The following is an 18,566-nucleotide window of genomic DNA, read 5'->3' as shown; positions in this document are numbered from 1 at the left end:
AATTGTGCTCCAGAAACATGATTTTTCGCTTTGATGAAGGTTCTCAAATTACCCTTAGAAACACACACTGAAACAGTCAGTAAATGTTCATATAGGTAATGGTGAAGACAGGTCAATCTTAAATACTGTATATTCTATTAGATTAAACACAATGAATACAAGTGTGCGAGTTTAATTTCTGAAAATAACAGTAGATGAAATACCATTAACTTCAAAAGACCTTCAGATCCAAATTCAACCACCCAAGCATCTCACAATATGCATGGTTGACTGTAATGTTTCAAATAATAGATCACTCTCTTTCCTTCGTTTAATTCATCCCACAATATCATTGTTCAAACTATCATCAATGTTTGAGTGCAGAATATGTTGATTTTATTTATCTTGACACAAACTATCAAACAGCAGAAAGCTGCATGTTTTGTGTGGAAACGGCAGTCACTACGGTCACAACTGTCACTGACTACACCACAGTTACAATTGGAATATTTTTATTTGATTATCACCCCATCATTATGTTTGCTTGTCATTCCTTTCTAACAAGTTGCACAAGAAACGTTCTTCATATTTCAGCTGATGCTCTGAAACCACAGACGCCAAATTTAACATCAACGGCGGATAGTATCACCATGACTTGGACAAATCCACCAACGCCTGATGGCTACACCAGCGCCTTTTACATCATCGTTAATGGAGGACCTCCAGTGAATGCATCCTCCTCCACATCCCACATACTCTCTGGTCTCAAGGAAGGGACATTCTACAACATCTCCGTGTCCAGGTCTATCTCCAGGGAGGGCAGGACACAGTATGGTATCAACTCAGCAGATGTACGGATACGAACCAGTAAGTAAAGTGTTGTCTATTTGAGGATCAGGTTTAGAGATGGGTTTTTTAAATATATTAATTTGAATTATTTGTTCTTCTGTCGTTAATTTGTATCACAGGTTCTGTGAACGCTATTTGCATTTAGAAGTTGGAAGAAGTTTCAGGGATACTTCCTTTGTGAGTCAGCGTATTATATATTATATATGTCATTATGTTTACACAAGGTAGGACTAATGTACAAACATCACAATATAACAAGGAAACCAGTTAGATTAACTGGAGAGAAGCCAGTAAAGTACAGTGAAAACCGAGTGATGGGGGCTCGGTGTGACATCAAAGATCTGACGAGGTTAACATAACAACAATGAAACAATTGCGGGTGATGATTGTCTACAGCAAAGTAGAATACATGCTGAATAGGTACATGTTGATAGTAATGGTCTATCCCCACTGTGCCCAACTTTGGGTTTAGAGGATTAAGGGATTAGGGTGTAGTCTGTATTAAACTTTATTCAGTTTCTGAGAGTTGTAAATAGTGTAGAATATGTATATTTATAAACCATACTTAAGCATATAGTACACATACTAACTAAAATAATACTATTCCATATAAGAATAAAACATACTTAAGCATTAAACCTCGTTCAGCTTCTCAGAATTGTTGATTTTCACAGACAACTAAAACAAATACAGTGTAAAACATGTATATTTATAAAACATACTTAGGCATACAGTAAGCATACAAAAACAATAATAAAAAAGCATATTAGCTAAAATAGGACTTTATTTATTAAAATATATTAAAAACATTCACATGTCTTTCGTTTACGGGTGCGGTGGGGTAGCCTAGTGGTTATAGCGTTCGCACGTCATGCTGAAGACCCGGGTTCAACTCCCAACATGGGCACAATATGTGCAGCCCATTCCTGGTGTCCCCAGACGTGATATTCCTGGAATATTGCTAAATACAGCATAAAACCATACTCACACACTCACCCTCGTTGAAGTTCTCAGGTGAGTGAGACTCACAGGTACTCCAGAAGCGCCTTCCTTCCTCTGCATAGGTGGTCTTTCTGTATCAAGAAGTGCTGGCGAAGTTGTCGGTATGTTGTCCACTGGGGTCTCAATTCTCAATTTCGTTATATGTACTTATCGTACATCGACGAAACAACATATTTTACGCTGAAATCACTCAAAGAATTTGATTTGCCGTCGCGCCTACACACAACTCGGTAAGCGGCTCCTGGGGTCCTGGTGAGTCAGGCTCACGTCAGATTTGTATTCATAGAGCGTGTTAGTATGAAATAATATTACAAGGCGCTTACAGACATCGTATTTTTTTACCGCATGTGTTAGTCTTTACCACATGTAAATCAACGGCACAATCTTAAAGTGTACAGAAAGTGTGAGTTTCAAACTATTTAGCTGGGTAGGTCCGCTGACCCATTTGACTGGAATCCATGCAAATTTGTAGCGCTATTTGGATTTAGGCATCCTCTTTGATTAAAATAGAATAAGACTTGAGTGTGTGTAGGGGGCGGGGGGCATCTACAGCCGTACACGTACATCAGGTATTTTTTTTCTTGGTTAGATAATCTGTATTAAAGGATGACTTAAGTATGGCTAAAAAGAGTTTTATTAAAGGTCAAACACGCCAAGATTTGTGCGCGCTGAAACTAAGCCAGAAACTCCCTGGCATGTGATTGACCGATAATTAATGGTACAGTTTTGGGGATCTATTAATAGCCAACCCATCCGGTGCACAGCGTGTACAACAGTTTACATGTATGAACGACTTAAGTTACGCCACACTGATATATAAATATAGCTGCAAGCGATTGAGGCTCAAAGTGTAAACTCCTCCTTTTTGCATAACCACGTTTGTCATACACGGATGTCCATTCACATGGTCTCTCCTTTGGTTATACAGAAAACAAAAGGTACGAACGAATGTTATTCATCCTTTTAGTTCATTCAGCTAGTATTAAAGTATTCGTTCGTCAGGTGTCATTATCTTAGGTCAACGGGTACCTTCTAGATCTGCAGGTGCACTTATAACCAGAAGATATCGCCCAGTTATTTAACTTCATATAAGAATTTTCGTTTCAGGATCTGCTACTTCCGGCTTCAGATTAAAACATGTCTACATTAGTTGAACCTATAGCCAGAAAATTTTATGGTTCTAGCTCCGTCTGTAACAACGTTATTAGGATCTCTGATATAATGTTATTTCCTGTTTCGGAAACTTTTTTTCTAAATCGCTCAAGAATGTGTTACGTGTCGATACCTAAATTGAAACGATATGTTAATCCAGACAATTGTACGTAAAAGAATTTAGTGTGAAACCAACAAATAATCAACAAGCAGTATACAGTCAACAAATGTATTACAGAATTCACTTTTTACAAATCAATACAAATTACTGCACAGCGATTACAGTGGCAGTAAACAATAGAGTGGTAGTACAATATTCAATGGTAATAAATAATGTGATGGCAGTGGTCAGTATCAATTGCAAAACTACAGAGGTGAAGGCAAAAGTCAGTGATAATAATATATATTCACCCAGTGGCGACAGAAGTCAAGCTTCCTTGATGGGCTAGGCATGGAATCAGGGATGATAAGCAATCCTCACATGTAAGCTGGTCTTGACATGATGTTAATGCGGCTGTGTGACGTAAACACGCTATTGTCCCCTTCAATACAACCTTCCAAGCCATTGGACAGTTCCAGAAAGTGCTCTCATAACATAAAACTTTCAATAAGTTTTTATAACGCTATCATCTCAATATAGTAACTTCCTAACGAGTGATCATTGCCCAAACACAATGCAACGAGTCGAGTGTCTACCGAATATGAACAGAAACAATATAATACAGTTACAACCATCGTTAAACAATAAAATACACTGCGATATAACATATGTTAAAGTGACATGTCTCTAACTCCCTTTGAAACAAAGCTAGAACAGAACTTCAAATGAAAAGGTGTTACGGCTGTAGCTTACTGTCATTCTTAAATTTCCACCAATTGTATTCCCGAGCTAAAAAGCTACTTCCGATGTGGCTCGACAGTTGACAGATATCAGTTCTCATTTTTTTTGATCAGCCGGGCTTTCAGAATTACAAGGAAATCTTGCCGGTTCAAAACCGAGAATTCATTCCTTTGTGAACTTAGAGATTAATTCTAGTATTAATTATTATTATTATTATTATTTAGGGCACGGGTGGCCCAGTCGTTTGAGGCGTCGCGTTTCGCTGTGCAGAGTTGCGTCCCTTGAACACGCCAGAAACCTATGATTGTGGGTTCGAATCATGGTTCGCCCCGATTATGTTTCTAGCTATGCCAGCATCATACCCGTGCTCGTGGGTTTCATCGAAGTGGTAAACGTCTGAGACCTGCATCACTTTGGGCTTTCCTCCCACATTAACTGAAATACTGTTAAAAGCGGCGTTAAACCCTACTAACTAACTCACTCACGATTATTAACGAAATTGATTGTGAATATATTGAAGTGTACCCATAATCTATGATTGTCCCCTCTTGAACACAGAAGCTACTCTTTTTTAACTATTGAATGTATTTTCATTCCTGGTTAAAGCATTTTAAAATCCTTTTCATGTAATAAATATTTCTTTGTAGTTCTATGTTGTGAAATTTATTCTTGAAGATTTAAATAATGACAACCGTGTGGTTTGTGATATTGGTAGTGATCCACTCTTCACTAAACACGTCCCATTGTAATTCTGGAAACCCATTTGTCCAGAAACTCTAAGGTCTTTGCCCAGTCGTGGTCAAAGGTATTTACAAAAGTTAAACATGCTATTTTCATCGGAATATACTAAGTAAGACAGAATGAAAAAAAATGGTTCAAAAACCTTTTTTTTCATTTTCTCTTACTTGGTATATTGCCATGAAAACAGCATGTTTAATTTTGTAAATACCCACCCAACCACCAGAAACCGTTCCAGTATCGACACAGAAATTTGCAAAGAGAGACTCCGATCCCTTGAAATTCTATTCATACCTATCACCATTAGGACGGAAATAGCTTCATTCTTTCTTTCACCTTCAAACTGCTGTACATCATCAACGTGGTTGATAATAACAAGAAACGTCACTCACCGTCAAGTACTAAAACCTAACCAAGAAAAAGTTAATCCAAATAACTCGTAATGCGACGACATTCTTCCCGTTGTTTTGTCTGTTGTTATTTGAAGGGGCACATTCATGGATGACAATCAACAGATAATGTTCACCATCAGTTGTCACTGGTTGATGTCACATATTGTTTCAGATGTTCATTGTCTGCAAGTAATCCAACAGATAATTTTGCTTGTTAACTTGAATCTCGTTGTGTCATGGTCATCTAGTGTGGGTGGCGGAAAATCCTGAGCCTAACTACGAAGGATGTACAGTACGCCCTTAACAGTTTGCATGTCTTGAATGCAATGCACTAGGGACAATGTTGACAAAAATATCATGTTATTGTGGATGATCGACTGCACGCCACTAAGCCAAATAAGTTGACGTGAAAGAGTTGATAACATTTTGTTGAGCAATTTGTAACCATTTTGTTTTACCACGATCAGATAGAGACTATACACAATTAAAGCAGAAGAATATCTAACGTCTTCTCCTCAGATGATGGCAACGTCTGTTCTGGAAAGCTAATGTCTTTGGCTTTCTAGGATTCCAAAGAAATCCTTCTTGTGGACTACCTACCGAAGAGACAGACCAATTAAATATCAAGAATAAATATCAGCATCGAAAACGCACTAAAGGTGTGTTCTTACCAGGACAATGCACCTGTGTACAAGTCTGTTGGTACCACGGCTGCATTGTGTGACTATGGCTTTGAACTCATTGAACATCTTGGTGACTACCACCAGATTTGGTACCGTCAGATTACCAACTCTCCCCAAAGACATGTCTGCCAAGCATTATGTAAATGATGAGACGGTATTTCTGCTCTTACCCCACAAGGAGGACGGCGTTCTACGCCAGTGACATACATGCACTCCTGCATCGTTGACAGGGTTGTGAGCATCAGAGGGGATTATGCAGAAACCAATTAGCAGCCAGTTCAAACAACGCAGGTCGTCATACTTGAAGTTCCAGTCCGTTTAGCCAAAATTCTGAATGATGAATTGCAAAATAACTCAAAATCGGTGATCATCTATCAAATATCAAGACGGTACACGGCAATGAATATCTGTTGTTTGTTATTTTTATTGCCATCACTGGAAAAAACTTGTCTGACAAGATTTTTCAGCTTGTAATGTGATATACAAAGAGCTTCAGAAACTCTTTCAAGAATTAATTAATGGCATAAAATTCTGCTACATTGAAAGAAATCATACACCTTAAAAATCAGCTGAGTAGCGTGTCTTGTCAGTCAACAACGCCGAATACTATGCAGCACGTGCAGTACGTTTTTGCGCTTTTCTTCCTATCGTTGTGTCCGCCTCCGTGCACCACTTGAGCAAGATGTTAACTTGTCAACTGTAGGTTAAAACCTTTTCAGTAACCCCTCGTAGTTCGTGTGCGGGTCAGGTAATGTGTGTACGGATTTGCCAATTTTTTGTATGTACTGGTTGGTGTGTACCAGGCTTCGTGTGTAAAAGTTGAATATGATCCCATTCGATTTATACACATGATTCGATTGTGTATATCAACATTTGCCTGTATCAGATATAATATTATAACCATTAATACTGACACAGTAAAATATCTCAGCCTCTCACTTGGAACAGTTTTGGTCAGTAACAGACTTATTATTACTAGGTTCTCTCAGATGCTGTTTCTAAGTTTCTCACTTTGTGACCCTTTTATAGATATTTATTGAGGACTTTTTTCATACCTGTATCATTAAGGCTATGTATCATATAACTAAAACAATTTACCTATTATATAAGCATAAAACATAACATCTATGCCATACCCTGATGACATAATAATGTAAATTAGATTCTCTGGTTACAAACATTTGGTATCGTAGGATTGCTTCAGTCTTCGAGTGTTGCCAAATAGCCATAAAAGTTTACAGAATGATAGCTTCCAATTTGACCTTGGACATTTTGGGAATTTAAACACGTCTGCAACGTGAAGTATGAAGATGTAAAATTTTAACGTTGCATCGGCATTATTCCAGCAATAAAGCGACCTACACAAAAGGCTCACAAATCAGTCTGCAAGTAAACACTGTGTCCAAATGTTGAATGACAACATTGCCAAAGGATGCCGGATTTTCGTAGAGAGTGACACTGATACCAACTAAAATGTATATATGTTACCCACCCACCTGCGTGATATTCTGCAAGGCTAACACTGCATAGTTAGTTAAAGCCGTAAAATGATTATTGTCTCAAAACGAATAGTTTCTACAGTTTCAGGTACGCTTCAACACTTTGTTCAGTGGTGCTCCAGGAACATAATTTACTTTGCGAAAGACTGTTCCTAAAACGTTAACTGGTTGTTTTGTTGGATGTGTAGAAAATACAGACGTTCTTATCATCGCTCGTTTTGAGAAGTTTTGCCATGCGATACAATTGGTATAAGATGGAAGTCAATGTACGTTTTAACAAATAGTAATATACAGAATCAATTATGAGGTCACACAAACAAAACGTTTAAACAAAAAGTAAGGTACAAAATGAAGTAACACATCGTGATAGCCATTTACATGTTATGGTAACCATAGCATCAAGAATACTTGCACACACATACAAATGGCTTCACTGTCGGGTATCGTTTGTTTAACTCACTTCATTAAATATGTTACTATTATGTAGTATGCGCGTCCATAGTTAATGATACTCATGTGTGTAATGTGTACAATACCTTTTTCAGGACGTCATAAAAATGTCCATTCACTAATAGAATACTGTCTCAAAATAATAAGGTGTGTGTGAAACTGTTAAATGTGTCGTGTGTGAAGTCCAAATAGTCACCCATGACTCATAAATCGATATCCATAAGACATTTTAACACCTTTTTCTGGTCATTTTTCAATATTGACAGACCTCGCCTAGGTGAACACTACCAAGCTGGCTTTCGTTCATTTCCCGATGAACGTCAGTATATCACGTGATTACGTTGTCAAACGCGCGGAGACATACAGAACTTCTTTAGGGGAATATCTAAATGTCTAAGAATAACATCAAAAATATTTAGGGAAAACTAAGAGCGACATCGATTTAGACTATGAATGATGCAGGCTTTGAATTCAGACGGATCATGTATATGTCGGGTCACCGAAATGAAGCGTCCATTCGAAGCTATAACAGAGAATTCTCGACTTAGCAAAAGAAATCACCAAGCTCCACATTATCGTGCCTCGGGAAATCCAACCACGTCGCCTCAAGTGGTAGCCCCCGTCGTCGGCTGCCGTAGTATGACACAAACACACACCAAAAGTTCACAGAACGTTTATATGTGTCCATTTACAGCATAAGCCGGGTCGGAATTTCTTTCCAACGCTAACTTTACTCGGTGCAACTTGTATTTCAAGCGAATGACATTTCGGTGGCCGCCATTTTCTGCTGTTTGTATAATCAAGGGATGTCGCTGCAAAAAGAATGTTTGGGACGGATGACGTCACGACGTCACGACGTCACGACTCTCCGCGTTGATATAGTTCGCTTTCAATAATTAAAGTTTGATGTTTAATGGACTGTTTTGTTATGATTTATGAATCTGCCAATATAAGGATTGAAGTTGTATTTGTTGACGTTCATCAGCTGATGAAGACAGTGCCTCATGGTAAATGTGCTCATGTGAGGCACTGTCTTCGTCAGCTGATGAACGTCAACAAATACAACTTCAATCCTTATCTGTTGTGCCATTAGGTATACTCAAATTATTCACACAAAACATATTATTTCTTTTAATCTGTCCATTTTATAATTACTGATTGGTCTAAATCAACTCAACGAACGTCGATACTGGTTGTAGCATATTGACATCTACAATGTCACCTTTTTCCCCTTTCTAGAGGTAACGTATGGAGGATCATGCACTACAGGCCAGTGTGCAAATGTTCTAACCTGTGTTGATCAGAAGTGTCTCTGTGCGGATGGCACATATTACATCGAAACAACAACAAGCTGTGCATCTAGTAAGTTAAACTTAATAACTATGTTTCTCAATTGCTTAAGAATGATTATCATATTCATCATGTGTTTTTTTCGTTATTGATGAAGATCCTCAAATAAGCCTTAGAAACACACACTGAAACTGTCAGTAAATGTTCATAGAGGTAATGGTGAAGACAGGTCAATCTTAAATACTGTATATTCTATTAGATTAAACACACTGAATACAAGTGTGCGAGTTTAATTTCTGAAAATTACAGCAGATGAAATACCATTAACTTCAAAAGACCTTTAGATCCAAGTTCAACCATCCAAGCATCTCAAAATATGCATGGTTGACTGTAATGTTTCAAATAATACCTCACTCTCTTTCCTCCGCTTAATCCATCCCACATCATCATTGTTCAAACTATCATCAATGTTTGAATGCAGAATATGTTGATTTTATTTATCTTGACACAAACTATCAAACAGCGGAAAGCTGCATGTTTTGTGTGGAAAAGGCCTGTCACTACGGTCACAACTGTGAACATTATGTGCATTTAGAAGTTGGCTCACAGGTACTCCAGACGCGTCTTCCTTTCGCTGCCAAGGTTTTCTTTCTCTGTCAAGAAGCGCAGGCGATATCTCGTCCCCTGGGGTCTCAACTTCTCAATTTCGAGTTTGTACATCGATGAAACAACTTTTTTTACGCTGAAATGACTCAAAGAATTTGATTTGACGTCGCGACTACACACAACTCGGTAAGCTGCTGCTGCGGTACTGATGCGTCAGGCTCACGTCAGGATTGTGTTCATAGAGCGTGTTAGTTTGAAATAATATTACAAGAAGCTTACAGACATGAGTATAGCAAGCGAAGACATTGATCATAAATGATTACCGCAGGTGTTAGTCTTTACCACATGTAGATCCAGCGACACAATCTTTAAGTATATAGAAAGTGTGTGATTCAAAGTGTTGAGTTGGGTAGGTCATCTGACCAATTTCACTGGATTTCATGTATGATAGAAATTAATATTCAGTTTGTATGACAACCACATTAACATTTTATTATCACGTGACACGGTACACGCCATCCTTATAAAATAGGCTCTCCAAGCAGCTTGACTCTCATTCTCTTGTCAGTGACCAGTAATCGAGGCGATGTATCGGTGACAGTGGTCAAGCTTCCGTGATGCACTCGACAGGGAATCAGGGGTGGTAAGCGATCCCCCAACAATAAAATACACTACAAATGTTAAACCTTAAGTAGCAGAATAGAACTTCAAATGAAATGACATTCTGGTTAGCGCTGTAGCTTACTCCACTTATTTATTAGTACTTCCTGTTTGGATTATGTCACTTCCACAGTTAAACGAAGTTTAAAATTTCTTTAGCTCTGTTTATTGCAGAGTTATTAATACTTCTGTATTGAACTATATCACTTCCTGGTTTGGAAAACATATATTCATTGTCGAAGAATCTCAAGCAGTCAGCAAGACTGAGCAGTTAGAAAGTCAGTGGTAATTCCGGTCACGGCTTTGATTGTTACTTCTTTTTAGCAACAAAAGCATATCCACCTGACAAACTTCAGGACAACATTCATTCATTGATCCATGAGGCGTTTGTAACTAACATGGTGACCATATATATAGTTACATATCGATCTTAAGAGGTTCATGTGTTAAAAATGTAAGCAAATGTCATCTGAAGTTTACTGAGAAGACAATATGCGAAATACTGGACTTCCTTATTGATTACATCTATGTAAAATTGGGGCATAAGACATTTAGACAAGAAGTGGGCTTATGTGTGGTCCTTGTTTCTGATCTGTTTCTTCATGCAAATGAAACGGAATTTCTGATTGGCAAAATCAAAAACACACGGTCATAAGTGTCGGTGGTATGCAAAAGAGACGTAACACTGCGCAGCACATTGCGCCGCCTTTGACGACTGGGACCAGTGAGACCGAAACAATACTTTCATATTAGCGTCTTTCCATAAAGATTCTGAGTGCCGCGTGACACTCTGCTTATTACCGTATTTCTGTGGATAGTATGTGCACGTCACCTGTTGTGTGATACTCGTTGAAATGTTGCATGTAATATCGCCTATGATACCCGAATCAGATACATCACCATCGAATAATCATTTTTTGTTTGTTACAACTGGTATGATTACTATTTCATAGTGCTTCATAAACACATGTTCATGATATAGTCGGAATCGTACAATCGACTCGGCTTTATGCAGAGATTTCTATTGGAAATGGAAAGGCTTTTGTCGCTTTATTTCCTCACCATCAATAATGGATGTATACTTGCTTTGCCCCGGTAGTTTATAAACAAAACCATCATATTGATATAAAACGCTAAGTCTCCCTTACATACTTGTAGGAAAGACTAGGTAGAAATAATCCCAACACTCAGTCCCACACAATCCCACACTCAGTCTGACACCATTGACATTATCTACACCAGGACCTTTACCTGATTTCATCCGCTATATGGACATAACAGGCTTCTCCACTTCCCTGTAACAACGCTCCAATCTATCCAACTGTATAAACTCTACCCCAGACAGACAGACGTTTTATTCGTATGTTTTTTCCACGAGGGCAGTAGTAAAGTGACAGTTTTACCAAACGTATTACAGGGCGCCTGTTGAGATCAGGTATCTGCAATTCCATAAAGCTGCAGACAATTTACACTTGCCTGTTGACATTTTTATAAAACAAACATTGTGAGTCGTAAAATTATGTTTATATCTTGTTTTTTTTAGAAGGTGTACAGAGGGTTTGTTGGTTTGGGTTACTAATATAGAACTTAAAAATATATATTTCTTTCTATATTCTGCACACAAAGGACAAATAAATTATGGACTTCACCATCCTGCAAGTTCAAACAGTACTGGAACATAGCTATACTAATATCATTTACATTTGATCTTCTAAACAGTTGAATATTTAAATTAAAGATACCACATCTGAACATTGGTAAGGAGCTTCGTAAGTGCGGCGATGATAGAGCTTGAAGACAGAACTCGGGAGCAATGTTAGATATAAAAACGTAGGGTATGTGTGTGAAACTTCTTTTGGTATGTCAAGTGACCATTCTTGATAATAAATGCCTTGGCAACGTTGTTTAAAAAGAGACAAAATTAGTTCTTTGTTTCCAACATCTTGAGAAATCCAAGCGTCGGAAAATCCGTAACTGATAATAAGTCTCGTTCTGACGAAGTCCAGTTTTCATCTCCATTTTCGTCTGAGGGCTTTAACATGCCGCACCAGTGTTTCGAATAACGTGATTCTGGTTGTCTTAGTGATCTTATCCAATATGAAATAACTTTTGTGTAATAATTAATTTGTACTGGATGTCTGCCACATTCAGAGAGAATAGCCTTGTTTGGTGAACAGTAGCCTACACCTAGAACAAATTCACAGAATGTTGAATGTACTTTTTGTTTCTCTACCTCATAATTGTATATATCCTTCTCATCCTTACCCTGTACTTCACTTACTTGATAACCGTGTTAGAACCTACATCCGAATGCGCTCCTAACTGTAATGTAGAAGTTGTTCATCCACATATCCTATCCTTCTCAGTAATCCCACTTATAAATGCTTCTCAAAGCAGTTGCCCATACATCTATTTTGCATGTTAATGTCACATCTAAAAACCAACATTTGCATCTCACGCTCTGCAATAAGGTGGGGGGTTTCACGGGAGAATAGTCAGTGGTAACGAGGGATGCTTGTCCTCACCCTCGGTCCTCAGCCTTACATAGACGGAATTGCGTAATAGTGAAATCCTTTGCTACGGACATTACGTTATGTCATAGAAGTATATCCACAAAAACTTGAGTCAAATGAGCAAATTGTTTCGTTGTGACAAGTCAGCAAAAAACGCAGGGGTGTGTGACCTTTGGAAAATTTACAAACATGAGGAACGTGCACTGATCAAGTACTTGCAGATTGTTGTTTGCAGTTATATGATGTAGTATCGTCTTCGGGTAATGCTCAAGATAAACGTCAATATTGTAGTTCATAATGACACTCTGAGTGCTAATATTAAGAAATGAACATGGCTAACTGAACTCGTTGATGCTCCAAAGGCAGGTTTTAACTTTCCTTGACTAGATGTCATGTTTCCAACAGAAATACGCTATGGTGGAGAGTGTACTGCAAACTCAACCTGCCTGGACGTCAGCACAGATTGCTATCGAGGAAAGTGTGTGTGTGATCCCCGGCATTACAGGAAACGACCCTCAAGTGCATGTGCTTCAAGTGAGTTATTCCCATTGTAGTAACCTGAACATTCATTGGATAATGTGCCTTTGACGACTTCTTTGAATAAGGTAGGATACTCGTTATAGTTCATGTGTCCATGTGTGTCCATCACTTTATTTATGAAAAGTTCCATATTAGAACTCACATCATGATGTTTTAAATTATATCCGACTGTTATTTTTGTTAAGGGGGGCACGGGTGGCCCAGTTGTCAAAGGCGCCGTGAATCGCTGCGCAGAGTTGCGTCCCTTGGGCACGCCAGAAATCTATGATTGTGGGTACGAATCCTGGTTCGCCCCGATTATGTTTCAATGGTGCTTTGTCAGCACCATACCCGTGCTCGTGAGTTTCACCGAACTGGCAAACGTCCGAGACCTGCATCAATTCGGGCTTTCCTCCCACATTAAGCTGACTCGGCGCGATATAACTGGAAAACTGTTAAAAGCGGCGTTAAACCCAACTCACTCACTATTTTTGCTAAGAAAAAAAACATTTACTTAACTTATGTACATTACAATAAATAGATACTGTTCTCACGTTTAAATATATGATCATTGAATTCAAATAGTTTCATTTTGTCATTTCGACCTGAATGTCGTGCATACTGATTATCTACGAGCGGTAAAGATAATTTGAGTTGAACTGATATAGTGATAAAGTGATTGACTGCATGTCGTTTTAATTGCTGCGAAATACAATGGTACTTGACCATGGCTGAGTAGATGAATGCGTAACATGCAATGGTTTGGTGCCGTTGCGACATGTTTAGATTTATGCAGTTTTCAAATATACACTTGTCAGTATTTTTTCATCACTTTATAGAAAATCCTTTACCATTTATTATCAGTAAAGATATTCTTTAAACCCAGTTGTTAGGTAAACGATATTAAGACAAGGTTTTTTTCACCTAACTGAGATGAGCTTCTGTATGTTTATACCTTGGTTCTTGTTCTGGCCTGTAGAAACACAATGTTGAAATTGTTCTCGTATTCTCAGTACATTACCATCTGAATCACCGCGCAGGTTTAAGGTGGACGCACAAAGATTCAACCATCTGCCTACCTTGTTGCAAAAAAGATATCTAAGCATAAGGCGGTTCTTCTTTAAACCAAAATGCTCGTCACAGCTTTGTGAATTTTTTTTTTCAACTGAGCGACTTTCCGTTAGATTTGCTATTTCATAACAGCTTATATTGATCATGTAGTTCCACATCAAAACCACAAGCAGGCACTTCTAATTAATTGTGCTTCAAAATAATACATGAACAATGGTTATTGTGTCATTAATTCTTCGCTTCATATGACTTACTGCATGTGCATTGCAAACATATTCATGTTTTAATTATCTTATCATTTTGCATTGCCTACTGATAAATAATAGCGGCAAACGATATAATCATGTCTTAAACATTTTCTTAATAGTTGATGATTTTATGCCATCAAACGTGCATAAAGACACCGTGGGCACTAAGAATTTTAGTCTCCAATGGACACAGCCAATCAACGTTGTATATGTCAGAGATTACAGGGTTGTTGCGAAGCCGATCGACACCACCTACCCTGACCCCCCACCTCAGAACGCGACGGAGCCACCTATTTTAGTCAAGGGTCTGCAGCCTGGAACTCAGTATGGCGTCACGGTGTCATCAGTGATTCATTACGAGCGACGTGTGGAATATGCACATGCCGCCGAAATCAAAATTTATACAAGTAAGTACATGGGTTTGATCATTACTTATGTGATTACGCTGTAATGCCTGACGCGCCAAATGCATCACGTGAAAAAAAATAATGCACATCAATATGTATATATGAAGTCATTCTCGGTTCACTGCGATTGAAGTTTCGTCTGCATTACATCAATCAAGCCACTCTATACCTCATTTAGAGGGAAAATATGGCCCCAATGACAATGTTTGTTGTACATTACAACATACTGTGTGATAGATATCCTCAACGGATTGTTAATAAGCTCATCAATAACATATGCGACCACCTCCGCATCCCATGTCTGACCTGGCTAGTTCAGCGAGTCATCATGTACAGATAGTTCAAATGCAATACATGCAGTGTTAAACTAGATCATGCATTAAATTATCTATTACCCTCTTTGTGTCAACCGCTTTCAATTATTAGTAATCCTTAATTATTTCGCACCCGTTTCTTCATCAAAACGCTACATTGTTCTGTTTATTAACAGAACCTGAGACTGTAAAATCCTTGAATGAAGGCCAGTCCAATCTGACCTTCCCTATCATCACTATTGCCTTCCGGTCTGTTTCTACGAAGTTCACGTCCTACACTCTCAATCTGGAAGGATATACTGGATATAACAAGACAGAAACTGCGGCAAGAAACAATGCAATCGGAAAAACGTTTTACCGGGCACAATTCTCTGGCGTAGTTGCAGGGGAATACTACAACCTCACCATCATAACAGTCAGTGGCACTGTAAAGAGTGAACCGTTCATTCAGCGAATACGAATTATGACAGCCCGTAAGTATATAAAATCCTAACAAAACTCATATATGCACTTTCGTGTGTGTAGAATAGTCATGTAAATTTATTGATTCCTGATGTCTTATACATTCATTTTTGACATGTTAATGTGTTTCACCTCTCAATGAATCCGTCTTGACATACTGAAATGGCATTCACAGACTATTCAAACAAGTAGAATGTTTAATATGAAATTCGTTGCAAAGCGAAGTAAGATGCGTCAATTATGTAGATGAGGTCTGAAAAGAAGTGCGCATTACTACCTCTATGAAAACAATTATGATTTTTCTGAAGGATTCTCACTTCAGATTGGCGCAATCATAGCTGCTCTTAAGTTTCTCAATGTCCTTTACAAAAATGAGGGAATGATTGTGCCTCGCATGAACTTATCGTTTTGCTCATAATACTGTTTTGTTTGTCTATCACACATGTGAGAGAAGTAATAGTGTATGGCCTTGCAGTCGATATTTTCTTGTCGCTGTATGCAGTATTGAGATCGCGCATAAAGAATTGCATAATGTAGAACTAACAACACATTAACACATTTTTTCTGACAAAATGACTGTTTTTTGCTGAGGTGTTATATGACCTGATAAACTTCAACACCAATAACTGAGGAACTAACCACACACAGCCACAGGGGCATCTGTCTTTGAGATGACAACACCTGGTTTCATCACCATTTGATCTTGATTCATAAACACATGCACATGATATAGTCGGAATCCTACAGGAGATTTCTTGGAAATGGTTCTTGTCGCTTTTATATATCATTATGAAATGACAATATGCATTCGAATTTCACGTACCCACAACTACTTTAATCGTGGTCCGTTTGAAGCAGGATTTCATGTTCTCCAACTTTTAACACTATCGCGATAATTGCAGCATGGAGATGCAGCTGCTTTCAGACCCTCAAAAAGGCGAAATATATACATGTGCTTTCTCAAAGGGCATGTGAAACGAAATATATTTATTATAGAGAGACATTTCGTATTAAAAGGGTATGTGAACGTCGAACTTTTGAAACCAACTACTTTCCAGAATTTAGGGAGATCTGCCTTTTATTTGGTTTCATGGCAACAAAGCACACCACTGAGCACATTCAATAAAGAAAGGTTTATGGCTTGGTTGTGCGATTGTTTCACGAGACGGAACATCCTTGAATGTAGCAGGTCTTAAATACTGTAGTGTGAATTGGTGAAAACAGTGACCCAACACTAGTAGTAACAGAGGCAACAGCTGACACTGCAGTGAATCGATATTATAATTATAGCAAACACAAGTAAGAAACAGGATCGGACGTGTACTCACTTGGCTTGCTTGCATTTCGACTCGTTGGCACTCGGATAGCTTCGGCTTGCCTTCCGAACACTGCCGACCACAATACATTGCCGTTGGATGTGCAAGGGTTACTAAATCCCACTACATGAAACCACTGAATACATGAGGGGCGGTCGGGTAGCCTAGTGGTTAAAGCTCGCACTCGTCACGCAGAAGACCCGGGTTCGATTCCCGACATGGGTACAATGTGTGAAGCCCATTTCTGGTTTTCCCCCTCCGTGATATTGCTGGAATATTGCTAAAATCGGCGTAAAACCATACTCACTCACTCACTCACTCACTCACTGAATACATGAAATCACTGCAAATAAGGACTGTTTAGTATCCATAAGACCATTAAGCCATCTAGACAGAGGTCGTGCGATTGGGTGACTGCAGGTTGGAATAGCCATTAGAAAAGTTGCAAGACGACTCCAACGGTTCAAGATCGACCACCTACAGGCAGACCAAAAATTACAACCAAGGGAGATGACTGTTAAATTATCCTGACATCTCTTCGTCTACGTGCACTGACCCTCCAGTTACAGGCACCTACGCAAGTGTATGTCTGTTCACAGACCGTCTCCGTACTGTTAGGATCAGTTCAGACTTCCCCGTCTGTAAGACCATAGAGCTGCTCGCTTTGCGTTGTGCGTGGTTTCTAATAGTTGGCAGCAATGGTCACAGGTGTTGTTTACTGACATTTCACACATCAGGCGCCAGTTCAACGACTGTGTGATAGGAGGCTTTAGACGTCGAGGTGAATGCTTCAAAGATGTAACCATACGAAAAGGGGACCGAATTGGTGGTGGGTCGGTTATTGTATAGGATGTCTTCAGACTTCATCACTAAACTCCTCTGTATCACGTTTATGGAAATCCAACAGGATTACTGTTCAGACGCGAAATTCTTCGGCCACTTGTCGTTACTGCTTTGAATGTTATTGGACCTGGTGCTAAACTCCAAGATGACGGGGCTCATGTTGTTACAGTACCCAAGGATGCAGTGGCAAGCTTACTTTCCGGATCTGGCACCAATAGAGCATCTTTGGGACGTCCATGGTTAAAGGTTTTGTGTTAATCATCAACATCCTGTAAATCATCAACAATTCGTTCAGTTTCTCGAAGCAGAGTGGCAAGCCTGAGGTACATGTAACTCTCTAAGGAGGCTTGTCAGGTCGATGAGAAGAGGCTGTATGAAATGCGTCCCACGTAGTGGAGGCCATACGCATTATTGACATTTTCTCCTTGTGAATCAATCCTTGTCATTTCACAACCATTTCAAAACGGTTTCATAAATGAAAAACCTTCATTTAACCTATGATTTGTTCGCACTCATGTTGTTCTTGACTCCCTAATCGAAGAAGGTTGAGTCTTCCTATATCATTTTTAATGATTGTATTTAACACATTACTCAAACTTTAACATTACTTCGCGAACACCTGGTATCATCACTATTTGATAGCTCATGTTATAGTCGGAATCGTGGAATCGAACCTGCTTTTAGCAATAGTTTTGTCGCTTTCAATTACATAATAACTCCAGCATCTAAAAT

General features: G+C 38.8%; 1 protein-coding gene across 1 annotated transcript in view; it reads left to right on the top strand.

The window, feature by feature from the left end:
• Nucleotides 1–659: 659 nt before the first annotated feature.
• The window catches only part of LOC139475259 (tyrosine-protein phosphatase 10D-like), a 39,340-nt gene continuing 21,433 nt past the window's right edge, over nucleotides 660–18,566 (top strand). The window contains exons 1-4 of the mRNA XM_071258495.1: nucleotides 660–846; nucleotides 8,825–8,947; nucleotides 14,612–14,899; nucleotides 15,390–15,686. Of these exons, the coding sequence (XP_071114596.1) occupies nucleotides 14,623–14,899; nucleotides 15,390–15,686 (574 nt within the window). The 5' untranslated portion in view covers nucleotides 660–846; nucleotides 8,825–8,947; nucleotides 14,612–14,622. The remainder of the gene's footprint in view (nucleotides 847–8,824; nucleotides 8,948–14,611; nucleotides 14,900–15,389; nucleotides 15,687–18,566) is intronic.

Source organism: Haliotis cracherodii, unplaced genomic scaffold, assembly GCF_022045235.1.
Source record: "Haliotis cracherodii isolate W230 unplaced genomic scaffold, xgHalCrac1.p SCAF_3, whole genome shotgun sequence".
In the NCBI taxonomy this organism is placed as follows: domain Eukaryota; kingdom Metazoa; phylum Mollusca; class Gastropoda; order Lepetellida; family Haliotidae; genus Haliotis; species Haliotis cracherodii.
Note: the sequence above shows the minus strand (reverse complement) of the source record. Positions and strands in the feature narration are given on the sequence as shown.